Below are 18,026 nucleotides of genomic sequence, written 5' to 3' on the forward strand. Positions count from 1 at the left end.
GTATTAATACACATAAATTAACAATATTATTACTTTATTGTCTTTAACATACTGTCGCTCAATTGGAACGTTAGTATTTAAAATAACGAATTTATTTTCTTAAGATTAGATTATAAAATTGTGAAATTTCTACTTCCCCTAAAAAAATATAACAATACCTTTGAATATGTGCAGTTATAGTTAAACATACAGTTTCCTTTATTACATTTAAATTATTTACAGGCATCATAAAATAGAAAATTTTTTACTAGTTCAGCATCTTTCACTTACACTTTAAATATTTTAACAACACACACTCACACACACACACAAAATGTGTCTCACTAAGTCTATTCACCTGAGTGTCCGTGTCATTTAAAACAATATACGAAAATGTTATTTACAAAACTCGTCCATAAAAGAATCATCCTTACTATGTTACGCATTTTTTTAAACCATACAATTTTTGTAAGTTAAAGTTACGCATATTATTTGAAATAACAAAGATATTTAGGTAGACAGAGTTCATGAAATACACTGTTTTTAACAGGTACAGCAGTTTTATAGATTTTTAAATTGGAAGTACATCATTGTAGAAATGATTATATTTTAATATTACAAATTAAAAAAAAAATACTAATATTTTAATAATATTTGCATTTATAATTTTTTCACTTAATTATTGCACCTGTTTAATATTGAAACAAACATAGCTTTTCAATTAATACTGAATATAATATAATGAATGAATACTAATATTCAATGTGTTAGACATGCATGTAATTTTAAGTTCCAGATGCTAATTGTTAATTATTCCTTTTTTTAGGAATATGAAATTTTCTAAGATTTATGAAGATAGTCCCCTATGTTTTCTCTTCATTCTTGCATATGGACCTATATCAGGATCCATAACAAAATCATATAAAACAGAGATCCAAGAATTGTGCTGTGGTAAAGTATCATAATATTCGGAAGCTATACGTTTTACCTGTAAAGAATATAAAAATTTTAGTTTCTGTTTTTTTTTAATTTGACATATAATTTTCAAAAATAAATAATATGGTCTTAAGAAAACAAAAATAACTATTTGTACTTGGTAATACAGTACTACCTCCCTACTACCAGTAGTTGAACGATTCTAAAAAATGATTCAAATAAATTATAATTAAAAATAGTCTGAACTTGGTCTTGGTTGGATTTATTTTCATCGGAAAGGACTCGTGACTCGATTAATATTACTCTCATATACAACATTTGAATTCGCATTTGTGTTGACACACTGATTCGCTGTATCTCACTCATTTGCAGTGTTGTTTCCGATTTATTCTTCTCTTCAAGTGGCGCGTTCGAGTTCGACCAGTTCCGAAAACAGAGTCTCGCCAAACCCTTTCTACATGAGATCTGTAGGTCTTGATTTTATCTCAAGGAGAGAGGCAGTACTGCAATGTAGATATTGCTTTCTGATAAGTAATACTTTTTAAATTGATTTATACTTACATCTGGTAATCTTGAACCAGGAACAGCAGGAAAATCATGATGTTCATTATGATATCCAACGTTAAATGTAATCCAATTTAATGGACCATAGTAACTGTATGTTTCAAAACCTTTGGCATACATATAATGTTCTGATATAAAATGGCCAGCTACAGGATGCAAACCCATTGCCATTACTGATCCAGAAAGTAAATAGACTATCACCTTTCCACCTATATGATTACAATTATATCATTGTTGTATTTTTTGTAATTATAATTTAATCAAGTTGAATTTCGTTTATTCAAAGTAATACAAAATAACTATTCTACTTTTAAACAGACTCACCTAAAAAGTACCATACCAATGCATCAAATGTAAGTTGTATCGCTAAATTTATAAATTCTATTAATGTGGGTTTTAGTGGATAAACAAAAAAAGGTCTAAATGCATAAAAAAATGGTTGCAAACATATCCAACAAAACTTTCCAAATGTTGTACAGAATAATTTAGCTTCCAATAATGTTGGTAAATCAGTATCTAATACTTCGTCTCCTTGATACTAGAAATTATTTATTAAAAAAATGATTAACTTGCTTTAAACAGTATATAACAAGCAGTTTATATTTTACTTGTACTTACACGATGATGTATAAGGTGGTATTTTTTAAAGCTACTAGATATAGGTATACCTATAGGTAAATTAGCAAAATACCCAAATAATCTATTGGCCCGAGGTCTAGCATGCCCAAAGGCAAGATTATGTGCTATTTCATGTATTGCTGGAATATAATACTTACATATTTAATATTTAACAGTAAAATGTTTATTATAAAATATGGAATAAAATATATAATTAAAATAAAGTATCTAATATAAAAAGAAAATTATACGAATAAATGGTATTTACATAAAAATGAAAAATGCAGTTAATTTATACTATGATACTATCAAATATTTTATGTTACATTATATTTATTTAAAAATTATTAGACTTGTTAGATAAGGAGTTGATTGATCAGACTTGAAATGACGTTATAATCAGCAATTGCTGTTATGCTCTGATAAGAGTCTTTGTTTGTAGAGCAGGTTTTCATGGAATCATTGTTAAAAGTTTCCTTCTGGTGATTATGATATTAGTCATATGTTATAATACTGATTAAGAATTTTAAGTTTAAATTGAATTATACAGAGCTTATACATACCTAGCATAAGAGAATGATTAATTACACCTCCAAAACAGTATGCTAAAAGCAACAACATTGGATAGTTTAAATCTTTTACAAAAAACATGGTTATTAATTGAATTAAAACCATTCCTGTGACTATCCATTTAAACATTGGATCATGTCCAAACAATTTCGTTATTTGTGGATATTTCTCTGAAATGGAAGCGTATTTATTATGATATTATCAATGCAAAAATTTTTAATAATTTCGTAGAAACATGTGTACGTGACATTTCCATAAGTGGAAAGTAACCGGTGTCCTTAACTTTTCCATATTATGTTACCGATATTTATTAGATAAAAATCTTACATTGCTAGCAAAATGAATGTTAAAGAATGGCAAATATACTATATTATCTATATTTTTACCTAAAATTATTTTACGACGTGATGCATGCGGTTCTTCCGTATAAACCCATTCGAAGTCGGTCTTCGTAACGTGTTGACCCATCTTCGCATGGAAAATTATTTATTAAATGTTTGAACACTCACTAACTGTCAATTGAATGACATACAGGAACTACATTCGTACAAACGAGCATGTAAAACTTCAACTCTTTCATACCCGGCAGAACTGACAATAAGGAACGGTAATCATTTAAGCACTGATTACAGATTACAATACGACCTATTACACCTGGGTTTATTAATTCTTACTGTTTTAAAAGAAAGTTACCAGCTCCAACGCCAATTAAGACTCCGTTTCATTCAGGCAGACATCTAATTGGTGCTGGATCTGGTAATTTTCTTTTAGAAGGAATATTTAAACCTGTACTATATACGTTAATGTTATTCTTACATATGTTACAAAACATGGAAAAACAAAGTTCACGTATGTATTTTATTATATCTTACTGAGCAGACCACGTTCCATCTTGTTTCCACCTTTTGTAAACAGCGTTTACTGAACACGACTTTTATGTGAACCTACCTTAAGAACATAATTACGCCCATTGCGCACATTCATTGCGCATGCTGGTTGCGCGTTGCGCACACGAAGAACAGAATCCGCCATCCAAAAGATGGAGGGAAATAAAGTGCCAATATTTCGTCTGCGTTCTACTGTCCTTCGTTTGCTTTTAGCCTCTTTGATTCCCTCTCATTCCGTTTTGCACTTCTTTTTGCAGAACAGAGTAAACCAGAGATGGTAGGGAGAGCATCGCTGATCTTTTACGGATAAATACTGTACTGCGTTTCATATATAATGTTACATTACATATATATATATATATTATTTTATATGTGAATAATAAATGTTTTATGTATTTTTACTCGCAGCTATGCAAGATTTTTGGTATACATCTTTAGATTGATTGACTGGTTATTTATTTATTCGGATACTGATCAAGTCGATAGAAATCAGTTAACAGGAGGGTATATGAGAAATGAACATACATATGAATTCAGAATCATAGTATTTTAGACCCTATGAAGACGGTGAATGTTGAATTTTCTCAAATATGGCAGCCTCTGTATCGGCACAAAGCCATCCTATGCTTTTAAGGTCCGTACCGCATTTAGTATATAGAGATCAGTAAGCATATCCCACTTTAAACACGGTATGAATTTAATATAAAAAAATGTAATATTATTGAAGAATTTGCAAGGACTGAGTGCTGTTCGTAGTCCTCTGGTGGGAAATTAGGGAGACGGCACTACAATTACGCGTTATGTGACGATATCACGTAACTAAATAGATCTATACATAAGCAGTTTTATGGAACCGGCATTATGTTTGGATGGCTCGTCCACTTCAAAAAGTGTCTACTCTAAAGAATGTATATCTATGCCAAAATCTTTTAGTGCTTTCGTTTTTTTTCTGTTTTTATGCAAAGTGAATATGTCAAAGACCGTGGTGATGTGCAGTTAGTGTTAAGTTAAAAGCAATTACAATTGCGAATTATAAGTGCGAGTATCGATGAATCGTTATGAATTATTAATAATCAGATGGTTATAGTTGGAATCACGACATGGCATCTCGCAGGTGAGGCACGTTTTTGTACTTGCATAAAAAATATGTAATTATCATAATTCACGGACGTTCGTTGAATAGGCCTACTTATTTATCAGTGTTAGCCGCGGATTAGTCAAACACACTCAGAGGTAAGGTATGCGCACTTAAATCGTTTAACACTGTTAAATCTTTGATATCCAAAAATGGATAGAATAATTCCAATTTCTGTGAACATCTGTCATACATATTTCCAAATATAAATACTTTCTGTTCGGTTATTTTCATATAATTTTTGTACTGTAAAACGTAAGTTTCATATTGTTTACATGTTATTTCTAACAATGTTACACAACGAATTATACTATATTTTATGACAGTTTTTAAGTAATTATTAATGTTAGTACTTTTAATTAAAGTAATATTATTGTTATAAATAAATTGAATATGCTTTAACGAATACCATGATCACGATTATATTTTCAAGTTATTGATTGCTATTAACTATTAATTAGGTATATGATAAATGCATACTGTGTCTACCCTGTTGTACCTATGGTATTTCATATTGTATTCTGATTCTTGACATTTATAAATACAAAATAATAATGATATGATTTGTTTATAAAATATTTTTTTGTTTAAATCAACATAGAGTTAGATAATTCGAATAAATTGTCTAACTCTATTTTGTATTGTAGAATTACTTTATTAATAGAATTTTGAAAAAGGCAGCAAGGAAAAATTTATAATCTTTTATACAATAACAACATAATATTTATTACAGATGGTTTCATCCCAATATATCGGGTTTAGAAGCAGAGCATTTATTAATGGAACGAGGTTATGATAGTTCATTTTTGGCACGTCCAAGTTCATCTAATCCTGGTGATTTTACGTTGTCTGTTAGGTAAATGTATAATATATTACATAAATTAATTTTTTTATATAATTTTTCATGAAAATTATATCATATTATGTAACATTGGAAATTATTTCCAATTGATTTATTTCATTTTCAGACGAAATGGAGAAGTAACTCATATTAAAATACAGAATACAGGAGACTTTTATGATCTTTATGGTGGTGAAAAATTTGCAACTCTCTCAGAACTTGTACAGTTTTATATGGAAAACGGAGGACAGTTACGTGAAAAAAATGGAGAAATTATTGAACTAAAATATCCTTTAAACTGTGCAGATCCGACAACTGAAAGGTATTCATTTATGTGGAGCAAAATATATAGTCATTATTTTCATAATAAACATTATAATAAGTTTTGTTATGCATTGGTACTCTTTTTCTTGTTACTGTTACTTCAAATGCACGCATATAGCATGGTATGTGTTAATAGTAAAATATGGGTAAAGGTGGTTCCATGGCCATTTATCAGCTAAAGAAGCAGAACGTTTAATGCTGGAGCGAGGTAAAAATGGATCATTTCTGGTCCGTGAATCCCAAAGTAAACCTGGTGACTTTGTATTATCCGTGCGTACAGACGATCGTGTTACACATGTTATAATACGATCTCAGGTTAATTATATTTTATATTTTATATTATATATATTTTATCTTTATTATGTATTTATTAATTTATTACAACTTAAAATTTAAATCTACATCTTTTTACTGAAAAATTATAAATATTGTAGGATAATAAATATGATGTTGGTGGAGGTGATAAATTTGACAGTCTGAGTGATCTGATAGAACATTACAAACGTAATCCAATGGTCGAAACAAGTGGAAGTGTTGTCCATTTAAGGTAAGAAACATAAACATTTATTAAGTTGCATATACAGGATGAGTTGATAAGAACTATTATTTAAAATAACTCGTTAACTATTGGTTATATCAAAAGAACGCTTAAAATGAATTTTGCTGTATTTGATGTGATCCATCTGTAGGATATAATTTAAGTTTTTTTATATTTGATATTTCCTAAAATATCAAGGTGACCTTTACTTATTGACTCATCTTATATGTATATGTAGTATGATATATATTTTCTTATAATACGTTTATTTACTATTTTCAAGGCAACCTTTCAATGCTACTCGTATAAATGCTAGTGGTATTAAAAGCAGAGTGAGACAATTACATAAAGAAAATGGTTGTTCAAATGGATGGTTATGTTGGAATGGAGCTACAGGTAGTAACGAAGGAGGAGCCGGGCGTGGTAAAGGAAAAGCTGGATTCTGGGAAGAATTTGAGTCTCTACAGCAATTGGAATGTCGGCACTTATTTTCAAGAAAAGAGGGTTTACGTCCTGAAAATCGCGCAAAGAATCGATATAAAAATATCTTACCATGTAAGAATCTTCGATTTCAGTATTGAATTTCATTATGTCTGTGTATAAACTTTAATTGCTAAATTATTATTCTGCAGTCGATCACACAAGAGTGCGCTTGAAAGATGTTGATCCAAATATTTCTGGAGCTGACTATATCAATGCTAATTACATTAGGGTAAATCTAACTTGACGATTCAATATTTACTTTGCACATGCATATTGAAATTTGCTCATGTATAAATATTTATAGAACGAGGAGGGAGATGGGCAAACTAGTGGTGACAGTGGATCATTTAATAAATGTTACATAGCAACGCAAGGTTGCCTCCCAAATACAATACCAGATTTCTGGTACATGGTATACCAAGAAAATACAAGAGTAATAGTTATGACCACCAAAGAAATGGAAAGGGGAAAGGTATGTTATTCGAAAATATATATTCACGTTGAATTGTAATAATATATATACATACATTCTAGAATAAATGCGCTCGTTATTGGCCAGAAGAGGGTGAAGTTGCAGAATATGGTGGCGAATGGAAAGTTCGTGCTTTGTCCCGTACTTCAACGGCAGATTACACATTACGGGAATTTTTGTTACATGGAAACAAGCCATGTTTTACAGAATCCAGAAGGATTTATCACTATCACTTTCAAGTACATCATTAGTATTATTTTCAATAACGCTTCGTGTTGTTTAGTAGAGTAAAACTGATTGCAACGATGACGTTAACCTTTCAGGCATGGCCCGACCACGGTGTTCCATCAGATCCTGGATGTGTATTAAATTTTCTTCACGATGTTAACGCAAGACAAGAATCAATTGCTGGTTCTCTTGCTTCAGGTGGTCAAAATGTATCTGGTATAGGACCAATTCTTGTACATTGTAGTGCTGGAATTGGTAGGACTGGAACATTTATTGTTATTGATATGATTCTTGACCAAATCAAGCGGCATGGTAATTTTAATAAATTATGTTTGTAATACTAATTTTATTCTTCATAATGTTTTTTTTTTGTAAGATTTTGGGTATTCTGTTTACAGGATTAGATTGTGAAATTGATATTCAAAGGACAATTCAAAGAGTGCGTTCTCAAAGATCAGGAATGGTTCAAACTGAAGCACAATATAAGTTTGTTTATCTTGCTGTGTTACACTATATCGAAACTGTGTCACAACGAATGCAAGCAGAACAGGTAATTATATGGAAATACTTTTCATACGTGTTTTTATAATCCTTATTCGTGCATTTATTCTTAATTTATTATTATCTTTACAGAAATCTCTTCATTTAGGTAGAGAATATACTAATATACGCTACAAAAGTGAAACAAATGCTACTACAAATATGGGCGATATACCGGTCCCTACATGTACTGCAACAACTCTTCCAACGTCAACACACTTTACATTACCCACTCCTATTAATAGTTTGAGGCCAAAGTAACTATCGTTAACATCATTAATGATCGAGATTTTTCAAAAGCAATGAAGAGGCTTTGTTACTCTTATCACATGTGGTTTTCGACTTTGATATTATTTCTATAATGTGCTTTATTTGTAAAAATTTAATTTTCATTTTACTGAATTGCTTTTAACATTTTTCAAGATATGTATAATTGTAATGTATTTATACACAATGCATGGTCTTAATGTCTAAACTGTGAATATACTTACTGAACTGCATTATTCATACAAACGTAAAAGATTATATAATTCCAATATTTCACGATTGAATATTTAAAAGTAATCAGGCACATTCTACAAATTGTATTATAGAAAAATGAAAAATATTTTTATTGCAATTTAATCGCAGTACTAAATAATATAAAACATTCTCGAATGCAAAATCTTAGTAATAATTATGACAAATATAAGAGAGATATATAATTGCTTTCATACCATTATTTCGCTATCTATTAGAACTGTATGAGATCTCGAAACGCATAACAGGACAATTCTGAATATTCGAAACAAGATAATTGTAAATATTCAAGATAGGACGAACCTAAATGTCTAGTAGGATCTCATTTCTTTCGAGAATTCCCAATATAAACTTGCAAATTTGCAAAATTCCAAACCTCTCGGTTTTTCCAAGTCATTTGTGTTTAATTACAGTATCTCGGGTTCTTTGTGTATGCGCGAAAGAACCTGAGGTATTCCGATTATATACAAATAGTTGGAGAAATGGGAGATGCTTGAAAGAAACGAAGTCTTGATTTATATTTGGGTTTCGTTCCGTCTCGAATATTAGGGATAATATTTTTTATCTTGCTTTCTAGTGGGATCCCGAACAGATCTATTATCTATGCTCCATCGAATATTAATTAGATAACAGATTTATCTCAATAGTTATCATTTTTCATGCTTACTTCTAAGGAATATTGGGAAAGCTTCTTTACTACATAAAGATTTTCCTGGATATACAACGAATTTCCAGAATTCTTTTAGGTTTCAGGTGTAATATTATATATTGTGCCTCAAAATATATTGATATTTGCTTTTATTGTGATTATATAACTGTACAAATTTGTTTAGTAATATTTAGGACTGACTTTTATATAGAATTTTTCTTTTAATATTTTTTTTTTTTCTCAAGAATGTGAAACATTTGTTATTTTTAAATTTTAACATGTTAAAGGCAGAATGTACAAAGATGAGATACATACAATTTTACACATTATTAAGTCTACTAAGAATAAATTTCATTTGTTTATATGAATAAAGTAAGAAATCAGATGTAAGGAAGTGATACTGTAGTGAATGTGAAAATTATATATGAATATATGAATATCATTATCGCTTAATTTATATGTATGCGATTGATGATTATATCAAAACTTTGATTATAAAATACACATCTGAGTGGGTTCTGCCTTGCAAATTGAATCGTAAATTTAATATTTTTAAAGATATTTTATTACATTATTTTGAAACCAAATATTCAAACAATTGCTTTATTGATTGTATAATATATAGTTTTTAGAATTGTTAAAGTAAATCTGAAAATTATACTAATTTTTTTACACAATATTATACAATTTTGACAGTTTTTTAAATGCTACTTATTTTGTCATTAAGAAAGTAATTTTTTTTTTATTTAATTAATATATCACAATCTCAAATTTTAAATTTATTTATATTTTTATGATAAATAATAATTTTTATTCTTTCCGACGTAGTAAGTATTGTAGTATTTTAGTGCATATATTCTTAAACACGAGATAAACAATGTTGCATTTATTATCAATTTTCATCTCGTTTAATATACTTTGCTTTTTTGAGAAATGTAACATGCAACCATTGGATATTATTGTACTTTATTACTATCAAAGACATGTGATAATAACTGTGGCATTAAAAGTTTTGTTATCAAATTCTATATTTGCATTGTCATGTAATATAATATTCACATAAATTATATTTTTAAGGCTTTAATTTTTATGCACATCTCAAATGATATATCTCATTAAGTATTAGAGATTTATATGTTCAAATGTAGATAACTTCTGAATTTACCCTAATAATAATAAATATATGCATATAATATGAAACGAATATATAATAATTTATTATTTGTCTTAAATGATGTTCAACTCTTGAAGGCAATTAATCGTTAATGTGCAAAATTATTCTCTATTAAATATGTTTTGTTACTCTTTAAAAACTTGGTATATTAATTATAGCATTAAATACTTCATTATAAAAACAATGTAATAATAAACTGTTATTAGGAAGAAAAGATGTTATTTCCTTAATTAATTATTGTGGACTAATGGTGTTTCACAATAGGTATTCATTTATTTTATATAAATATGATTATATTAATTAGTAGTTTAAAACATGTTATTAAATATTGTTCTTTTGCTTTACTTGCTACCAATGTTAGTGATAGATGGAAGAGCAAGTTCACTATCCTGATACTTTTACTTATATAAATTGTTCTTAAAAGGACTGGAAAATAAAAAGCGGTGAATATGCTTCATTGATAAATGGCGAAGATTATTTTTCTTTATATGATACGGAGGGTTAAACACCTTTGCTTGTTTTTGTAGGAATGTATCTTACAAAACTTTCGAACAATTTATATAAATAGAAATATATCTAATTCAGAAGTAATTTATATTGTTATAAGTTTAAATTTAAGTTATCGAAGGTGTCTCAGAGGTTATGTCGTGTAAATATTGTACGATATATACCGAGAAATAATTCAATTTATATAAACAATTTCTTGATATTTGTAAAGAACTTTGAAAATATATAACTGGAATATTATCAATGTGAAAATTATATAATCGTTTAAAGTAAAACACATACAAAAAATGTTAAATTTTCAAAGAACTCGAAAATTACATGCACCATTTAAACGTTATGCATTTCATTTCGAGCTGAATATTAAAAATCGAATTAATAATGTTCGTAACATAGTTAACAGTGTACGAAATTTTACGTTACCACCGGACAGTATAATGAACGTTTTCGACAGAAATACAAAAATTCTTCAAAGAGAACGCGCTGCACAAGCTTCTGATATAAAACTGTATGACTACATTAAAGATGAAGTAGGTTACAGACTATCTGATAGAATATTTGATATAAAGAGAAAATTTAAGAAAGTGCTCAACTTAGGATGTGCTCATGGCCATGTATCGAAACATATTTTGGCAGAATACGTAGAAGAGTTAATCCTGACTGATACGTGTTCCAACATTTTAAATCAAGCTGAAACTACAGAAGGAATTAAAGTAACACGAATACCTATGGATGAAGAAAATTTTTCATTTGAACCAAACAGTTTAGATTTAGTGATCAGTTCATTGAATCTTCACTGGGTGAATGACTTACCAGGTTGTTTTAAAAATATCAATAACAGTTTAAAAAATGATGGGGTCTTCATGGCAGCTATATTTGGCGGAGATACACTATACGAATTAAGGTGGTAATCTAAGTTATATGAAAACACATTTAATCGGATTTAATTACATTGTATTTGCTACTTTTCCTTATCAGGGGTTCCTTACAATTAGCAGAAATGGAGAGAGATGGTGGAATTTCAGCACATATTTCGCCATTCGCACAAATTAGGGATGTTGGATCATTATTAACAAGGGCTAATTTTACAATGTTAACAATTGATACAGATGAAATAGTTATTGGTTACCCAAGCATGTTTGAATTAATGTGGGATTTAAAAGGTAATAGTTGAGATTTCAAATTTTAGTAAATATTTGATAATATGCACTTTTTAGCTGATTTAAATATCTAACTTTATAGGGATGGCTGAAAATAATGCAATACGAAATCGTAAGTTACGATTAAATAAAGATACTATACTCGCAGCTGCTGTTATATATAAAAAGCTTTATGGGAAAATGAAAGAAGATGATACACCATTCATACCTGCAACATTTCAAATAATTTATCTATTAGGTTGGAAGCCAGATCCATCACAACCAAAACCTTTAGAAAGGGGCACTGGACAAGTATCACTTAAAGACCTACACAAATTAGATGAAATTATAAAAGAAACTAAGAAAGTTAAACTAGATGAAGATAAGTAATTGTAAACAATAATATTAATAAATATTTACATTAAATATAGAACAGAATATATTTGTTATATAAATCCTTTTTTAATTTTTTTACAATAGATTAACAAATAAATCAATTTTAGTTAACAATTAAAAGAATACATTGTATAATATCTTTTTCTCATATTATGATTTACATTAGTTAATTCTGTCCTTATGTGCTATAGCACCTCTTTCTATAAGATCAGGGATTTCAACTGCCAACCATGGTCCTAACTAAAATATATAATTATTTTAAAATTATGGAAATAATTATTCAATGATTTATTATGAATCAAAAACCTTACTCCAAGTGCCATGGCATGAGCAATTCCAAACTTGGGCGCGTTTCGTGCCCATAAAGGCTTAAAATGATCGGTGAGACAAATTTTTCCACCTCTATACATTTTTGCAGTTTTACCATCTAATTCTGGCAACGCGATTTCAGGTGCTGTTATAGGATAGGTAACAGGTATCTAAACAAATCAAACAAATAAACAATATCACAAACTATAAAACTTTGCTTAATATAATAACAAAAAAGAGTTACTTGCATCAAATTCGACTTCAAATTCATATTTTAGCAAGTTGTGTATATACCAACATTTGCCAAACCATCTTGTACCCTCTTTATTAGATTCCAAACGAAACCAATCATTGTCGTCTTTTTTGTTATTTGTCACATACTGGAAATTATATAAAGATTACTTTAACCAATTGTTACTTACATTATTTTTGGTAACTTTAATAACGATATTTTACGATTATTACTGTAATGTCAACCATATGGAACGCATTGTTTACGAATATGATTTACTTTGATTAAAGCTTGATATTCTTCTTTTAATCTTTGCACCCATAATTCTTTATCTCTAGGACTCGCTTTTGTTTGTAACAATGGAATGTTACTTAATGTCTTCTTCGTTGATTCATCCACCATTATAAACTTTTATACTAGGTTATATTATCATCGATGACAACAATAGATTGTAATTTCTATCTATCGTTTTATTTTTATTAACTAGCTAGGGTTTACTGCTGATCGCAATATGTTAAAGTATAAGAATCTAGGGAGTTTATTTCAGTATTATAGGGACTACTAATAAATTTGGTCTTTTCAATATCACAATTATTCGTAAAATAGTGTGATGTGTATATGCATAAAGTAATGTAAATTAACAATTTCAGTTTAAATATAAAGTTTAAAGTAACAATTCGTACTGGTAAAAATTTTATCTGTACTTTTTATACATTTCTTTGTCGTGTCCCTTTCTTCCGTTAAATAGTTAATGGTAGCCACCCTTGACGAATGTCGTCATCGAAGTAAATCTGCTCAAAAGTTTCAAGTCATTCGTTGATTCGTATGTTCGATTGAGATTTAATTGTCTGGGATTTTTGTAAAACAATGGATGAAATGAGTGTTATTCTCCCGGACAAGGTATTTGTATATTTGTTTGTGCATTTTTCCCTTAATTTCGAAGAAAAGATTTTAAACCGTATTCAAGTTTAACGTCGTTTATTGTAACCTCAATTCGTTGTTAAAATTAAATTTTGTCTACACTATGTTCATTGTAATTCTTTACTTCTTTACTTGATTAAATCAAAAATATATAATATAATTGTAGGATATTGGAGAAATGGATTGTAAGCCTATAACTGGACATTATACTGGTGCTGGGGATGAATTGGATGTTGAAGATTTGTATACCAAGTATAAGGTATAAAGCAACGATATTTATTTATTTCATCACTTTATTCACCAAATTAAAACAAAAAAAAAAAGTCTGTTTTACATCTTAATTCGAAGTATAGTATAGTATTACTTTGGTATGTTTGCTTATTTATATTTAATTTATTATGAGCAAGAATTTTATAACAGTGATTTTAAATTTAATAGAAACTGCAGAGAATGTTGGAGTTTCTTGAAGTTCAAGAAGAATATATCAAAGATGAACAGCGTAATTTGAAGAAGGAATATTTGCATGCTCAGGAAGAAGTAAAGCGCATACAGAGTGTGCCTTTAGTTATCGGACAGTTCTTAGAAGCTGTAGACCAAAATACTGGTATAATAGGCTCTACCACAGGCTCTAATTATTATGTACGTATTCTGTCTACAATTGATAGAGAATTGTTGAAGCCTTCTGCTAGCGTGGCACTTCATAAGCATAGCAATGCTCTGGTAGATGTTCTGCCACCAGAAGCTGATTCGAGCATTTCTATGTTGCAAGCAGGTACATATTTATTACAGTTACAATTCTAATTGAGAAAACATGTTATAGAATTATGTCTATCTATTATTTTATTTTATAGACGAAAAGCCGGATATCCAGTATAGCGATATTGGAGGTATGGATATGCAGAAGCAAGAGATCAGAGAAGCAGTAGAGCTGCCTCTTACTCATTTCGAGTTGTATAAACAGATTGGAATTGACCCACCTAGGGGTGTATTAATGTATGGTCCACCTGGGTGTGGTAAGACTATGCTTGCAAAGGCAGTAGCTAGACACACTACAGGTATGAATTATAATATTCATAACTTTATACATTCCTGAAATGTGTTATTAAACTGTACAAATTGATTTAATGCGATAATTATATATTTCAGCTGCATTCATTCGCGTAGTAGGCTCTGAATTTGTACAGAAATACTTGGGTGAAGGGCCAAGAATGGTCAGAGATGTTTTTCGTTTAGCTAAGGAAAATTCGCCTGCTATTATTTTTGTTGATGAAATTGATGCTATTGCTACAAAGAGATTTGATGCTCAAACAGGAGCTGATCGCGAAGTGCAGCGTATTTTATTGGAGTTGCTCAATCAAATGGACGGATTTGATCAGACAACTAACGTTAAGGTTATAATGGCTACAAATAGGTAAAACTTTCGTAGTTTTGATATTGAAAAAAAAAAGTGATATTGCACAGTTACGGTGGTCTTTACTTTTTGCAGAGCGGATACATTGGACCCTGCCTTGTTGCGTCCTGGTAGATTAGATCGAAAGATCGAATTTCCTTTGCCTGATCGTCGACAGAAACGTCTGATTTTTTCAACGATCACTGCAAAAATGAATTTAAGCGAAGAGGTGGATCTCGAAGATTACGTGGCACGACCAGATAGAATCTCTGGCGCTGATATAAACGCAATTTGCCAGGAAGCAGGAATGCACGCAGTACGTGAAAATCGTTACATAGTGTTGGCGAAAGATTTCGAGAAGGGTTACAAAAACAACATTAAAAAGGACGAATACGAGCACGAATTCTACAAATAAAAGGATGGAAGTCTATCCGTATATATCATTTATATTTTATGGCCCCATATGTATTTGCAAGTTCATGTATTACTATGAATCGAATAATCAATACACGTTTACACAATTTCTGTGTGTGCATCTTTGCGCGTATGTGTTTGTATTTATTTTTCCCGACCATTGGAATTTAGTCGCATCTCTCGATTTATGTTTGCGAAACGTAGTTGATATTATGTTACGTGTCACTAGCAATCCATATGTCAATTATTTTTTATGTATTTATACTATATGTAGATATTATAATTTATACGATTTATTGAACAGCATAGTTATATTTATTAATTAGAATTTGTCGAAACTGTAACGTACTGTATGAACTTGGTCAAAATTACTCCTAGTCCTTAATGGCTAAAACAACAAAAAATACCTTCATTGTGGTCGTCCATTTCGAAATGTTATGAAATGCAACATCGCATCAATGTTGAAAATAATTCAGTTTATGATTACTAAACGCAGCGAAAAGATATCGCTGTTTATTAAATAAAAGTGATCCGTTTCAATTTAAATAGTGTATTACGTATTTACGTTATTAAGACATGTAAATATAACCTAAAATAATAGATAGTAAATAATTTGTTAAAATCATTCATATTTGATAGTGCAAATAAATTGTATTACGATGAATTTGCCACGACTACTAATAATCAGTACAGAAAAAGGAAAAGCTAACGAAATTGCTACCAGTAAGTTGATGTTTCAGTGTTTTTTCTTTTTCGACAACAATTTCATAAACTAACAAATAAATCAGTCATCGAATTTGTTAAACAAATATTCAAACGATATAATTGTTATCTAAATAAAAGTTTTATCACAGAAATTTTTTTTTTTCATTTCGTAGGTATAGGAGCAGAGAGATTATCTAATCACGACTATTTTGAGTATTATCTATGGAATATTCAGAATAAGTATTACAGGACACAAGTGTTAGTGTGTGTTACAGAAAATCCATCTCCAGGTATTTCAATCGACGGTGTGGAAGCATTGATTGTGCATCATGATCCACAGGCAGTAAGATTTTTATTTGTAGAAAGAACTGTTAACAAGACAAATGATTTTTGCCATTAACTTTCTTAGGAAAATGCAGAACACAATTTAAAACAATGGTCTTCTTTAATTACTTCTTTAATGGAAGCAGAAGTGTTATTATTTTCTTGTAATTGCATAACAGATGTTCTTATCAGAGACAAAGGTATAATAATCTATTTATGTTATAAATCTTATTATATCATAAAACGTTAACTATATATTTTTTGTTTTAGTAATAAAATGGTGTTTACAAAAGAAGTTTGAATTAATTGAATTAAATAGATCCGATACAGACGCTTCGGAAGCTGATTTAGAACATAACAAATATGGCATTGAAAGGATTATTGAAGCTTTACATGCTCATATGTGGCCCAACATGATACTGAAAGGTTTTCAATAAAAATTACACTTGATTCTAGACATTAAGATATTAAAGTCCTTGTGATGTAAAATATATCATTGATTTTTATTTTGTAGGGAAATCGTCGAGTACCGAAGAACAAAGCTCTGACATGGATGAAGTTGAAGAGCAATTTGAAAATATCAGATTGACTCGGGATGTTACAGAGAGATTGCCAATGGAGAACATGCTAGGTCAGTTGGAAACAAACTTATTAAAAAATACGTTTTGAATTGATGTCCTAATCTTTCACTTCAGATGGAATTATGGGGGAAGAAAGTACAGATTTTGGTGAATTATTTAGTCAGTTAATGGCTATGAAAGAACATGCTGCATCACTACCGACTAATCAGAGACGAATAGCAGCTGAACAATTAGTTACTGCATTCTGGAAAGCGATGGGAGGTGACCCTTCAGAAACTGAATTAAACTAATTTATGCATTAATTATATAATGCGCATAGATACCTATCACACATGCATAATTGCTTATGACTTATGATAGAACTGTTCTGGTATATTGGTCTGAATTGAGTGCAATAATAAAGCCAATCGTTATAACAATAGAAAAAAAAAAAAAAAAACATAGTCTTGCACGTATCAAATATACATTTAAATTCTGTATATGAATTACATCTATACTTTAATTTCTTCAATACACTATGCTATACAATCTCTTTTATTCAAGACGAATAAAATTACGTATGTTTCCTTACTATACCCTGTTTATTCCTCATCTATTGGCATCCTTGCTTTTTGCTGTATACACGAGCGTCTATAGTTGCCGGCCTGCCGTTTG

General features: G+C 29.7%; 6 protein-coding genes across 9 annotated transcripts; 4 read left to right on the forward strand and 2 right to left on the reverse strand.

Moving 5' to 3' along the window:
- Positions 1-165: 165 nt before the first annotated feature.
- On the reverse strand, positions 166-3,315 carry Ifc (delta4-sphingolipid-FADS-like protein ifc). Of its 2 annotated transcripts, none has more exons than XM_076784310.1 (6): positions 3,054-3,314; positions 2,661-2,837; positions 2,098-2,237; positions 1,804-2,017; positions 1,477-1,688; positions 166-967 (listed from the first exon to the last, which is right to left on the reverse strand). In XM_076784310.1, exons 1-6 carry the CDS (start codon positions 3,133-3,135, stop codon positions 827-829), a joined length of 966 nt encoding a protein of 321 aa, XP_076640425.1. In that variant the 5' UTR covers positions 3,136-3,314; the 3' UTR covers positions 166-826. The 2 variants fall into 2 exon arrangements, with proteins under 2 accessions (XP_076640425.1, XP_076640426.1); XM_076784311.1 differs by lacking the exon at positions 166-967 and adding an exon at positions 996-1,418 and having other exon boundaries at positions 3,054-3,315.
- Positions 3,316-4,041: 726 nt separating this feature from the next.
- On the forward strand, positions 4,042-8,734 carry LOC143340217 (tyrosine-protein phosphatase non-receptor type 11). Of its 2 annotated transcripts, XM_076761903.1 has the most exons (13): positions 4,043-4,668; positions 4,738-4,787; positions 5,423-5,545; positions 5,658-5,852; positions 6,007-6,169; positions 6,289-6,401; positions 6,676-6,947; positions 7,025-7,104; positions 7,180-7,347; positions 7,410-7,586; positions 7,671-7,887; positions 7,974-8,125; positions 8,209-8,734. In XM_076761903.1, exons 3-13 carry the CDS (start codon positions 5,469-5,471, stop codon positions 8,374-8,376), a joined length of 1,782 nt encoding a protein of 593 aa, XP_076618018.1. In that variant the 5' UTR covers positions 4,043-4,668; positions 4,738-4,787; positions 5,423-5,468; the 3' UTR covers positions 8,377-8,734. The 2 variants fall into 2 exon arrangements, with proteins under 2 accessions (XP_076618017.1, XP_076618018.1); XM_076761902.1 differs by lacking the exon at positions 4,738-4,787 and having other exon boundaries at positions 4,042-4,668.
- A 1,962-nt stretch (positions 8,735-10,696) lies between these two features.
- Positions 10,697-12,525, forward strand: LOC143340218 (arginine-hydroxylase NDUFAF5, mitochondrial). The gene is made up of 3 exons (XM_076761904.1): positions 10,697-11,865; positions 11,940-12,124; positions 12,204-12,525. Exons 1-3 carry the CDS (start codon positions 11,252-11,254, stop codon positions 12,488-12,490), a joined length of 1,086 nt encoding a protein of 361 aa, XP_076618019.1. The 5' UTR covers positions 10,697-11,251; the 3' UTR covers positions 12,491-12,525.
- Ufc1 (Ubiquitin-fold modifier conjugating enzyme 1) lies at positions 12,522-13,504 on the reverse strand. Of its 2 annotated transcripts, none has more exons than XM_076761905.1 (4): positions 13,317-13,504; positions 13,054-13,185; positions 12,808-12,975; positions 12,522-12,736 (listed from the first exon to the last, which is right to left on the reverse strand). In XM_076761905.1, the coding sequence occupies exons 1-4, from the start codon at positions 13,437-13,439 to the stop codon at positions 12,659-12,661; spliced, it is 501 nt and encodes a 166-aa protein (XP_076618020.1). In that variant the 5' UTR covers positions 13,440-13,504; the 3' UTR covers positions 12,522-12,658. The 2 variants fall into 2 exon arrangements, with proteins under 2 accessions (XP_076618020.1, XP_076618021.1); XM_076761906.1 differs by having other exon boundaries at positions 13,262-13,440.
- A 152-nt stretch (positions 13,505-13,656) lies between these two features.
- On the forward strand, positions 13,657-15,895 carry Rpt3 (26S proteasome regulatory subunit Rpt3). The gene is made up of 6 exons (XM_076763055.1): positions 13,657-13,937; positions 14,125-14,217; positions 14,397-14,730; positions 14,810-15,013; positions 15,105-15,369; positions 15,445-15,895. Exons 1-6 carry the CDS (start codon positions 13,905-13,907, stop codon positions 15,761-15,763), a joined length of 1,248 nt encoding a protein of 415 aa, XP_076619170.1. The 5' UTR covers positions 13,657-13,904; the 3' UTR covers positions 15,764-15,895.
- A 99-nt stretch (positions 15,896-15,994) lies between these two features.
- Positions 15,995-17,945, forward strand: LOC143340764 (alpha- and gamma-adaptin-binding protein p34). Its single transcript, XM_076763062.1, has 6 exons — positions 15,995-16,485; positions 16,641-16,810; positions 16,877-16,991; positions 17,062-17,217; positions 17,306-17,422; positions 17,487-17,945. Exons 1-6 carry the CDS (start codon positions 16,422-16,424, stop codon positions 17,660-17,662), a joined length of 798 nt encoding a protein of 265 aa, XP_076619177.1. The 5' UTR covers positions 15,995-16,421; the 3' UTR covers positions 17,663-17,945.
- Positions 17,946-18,026: the final 81 nt, after the last annotated feature.

The sequence above is a fragment of the Colletes latitarsis genome, chromosome 3, assembly GCF_051014445.1.
Source record: "Colletes latitarsis isolate SP2378_abdomen chromosome 3, iyColLati1, whole genome shotgun sequence".
NCBI classification, from domain to species: domain Eukaryota; kingdom Metazoa; phylum Arthropoda; class Insecta; order Hymenoptera; family Colletidae; genus Colletes; species Colletes latitarsis.

Bases quoted from the DNA above. Each gene is read 5' to 3' on its own strand.
- Ifc (XM_076784310.1), bottom strand. From the start codon at position 3,135: ATGGGTCAACACGTTACGAAGACCGACTTCGAATGGGTTTATACGGAA. The intron at 2,838-3,053 runs GTAAAAATATAG...CTTCCATTTCAG, and splicing joins ACGTCGTAAAATAATTTTAG to AGAAATATCCACAAATAACG. The intron at 2,238-2,660 runs GTATGTATAAGC...ATTATATTCCAG, and splicing joins TAATCATTCTCTTATGCTAG to CAATACATGAAATAGCACAT.
- LOC143340217 (XM_076761902.1), top strand. The intron at 5,853-6,006 runs GTATTCATTTAT...ATATGGGTAAAG, and splicing joins GCAGATCCGACAACTGAAAG to GTGGTTCCATGGCCATTTAT. The intron at 6,948-7,024 runs GTAAGAATCTTC...ATTATTCTGCAG, and splicing joins ATATAAAAATATCTTACCAT to TCGATCACACAAGAGTGCGC.
- LOC143340218 (XM_076761904.1), top strand. From the start codon at position 11,252: ATGTTAAATTTTCAAAGAACTCGAAAATTACATGCACCATTTAAACGT. The intron at 11,866-11,939 runs GTGGTAATCTAA...TTTCCTTATCAG, and splicing joins GATACACTATACGAATTAAG to GGGTTCCTTACAATTAGCAG. The intron at 12,125-12,203 runs GTAATAGTTGAG...CTAACTTTATAG, and splicing joins ATTAATGTGGGATTTAAAAG to GGATGGCTGAAAATAATGCA.
- Ufc1 (XM_076761905.1), bottom strand. From the start codon at position 13,439: ATGGTGGATGAATCAACGAAGAAGACATTAAGTAACATTCCATTGTTA. The intron at 12,976-13,053 runs GCAAGTAACTCT...TGATTTGTTTAG, and splicing joins AATTTGAAGTCGAATTTGAT to ATACCTGTTACCTATCCTAT. The intron at 12,737-12,807 runs GTAAGGTTTTTG...TATATATTTTAG, and splicing joins CTCATGCCATGGCACTTGGA to TTAGGACCATGGTTGGCAGT.
- Rpt3 (XM_076763055.1), top strand. From the start codon at position 13,905: ATGGATGAAATGAGTGTTATTCTCCCGGACAAG. The intron at 14,731-14,809 runs GTACATATTTAT...TTTATTTTATAG, and splicing joins CATTTCTATGTTGCAAGCAG to ACGAAAAGCCGGATATCCAG. The intron at 15,370-15,444 runs GTAAAACTTTCG...TACTTTTTGCAG, and splicing joins GTTATAATGGCTACAAATAG to AGCGGATACATTGGACCCTG.
- LOC143340764 (XM_076763062.1), top strand. From the start codon at position 16,422: ATGAATTTGCCACGACTACTAATAATCAGTACAGAAAAAGGAAAAGCT. The intron at 16,486-16,640 runs GTAAGTTGATGT...TTCATTTCGTAG, and splicing joins AGCTAACGAAATTGCTACCA to GTATAGGAGCAGAGAGATTA. The intron at 17,423-17,486 runs GTCAGTTGGAAA...CTTTCACTTCAG, and splicing joins GCCAATGGAGAACATGCTAG to ATGGAATTATGGGGGAAGAA.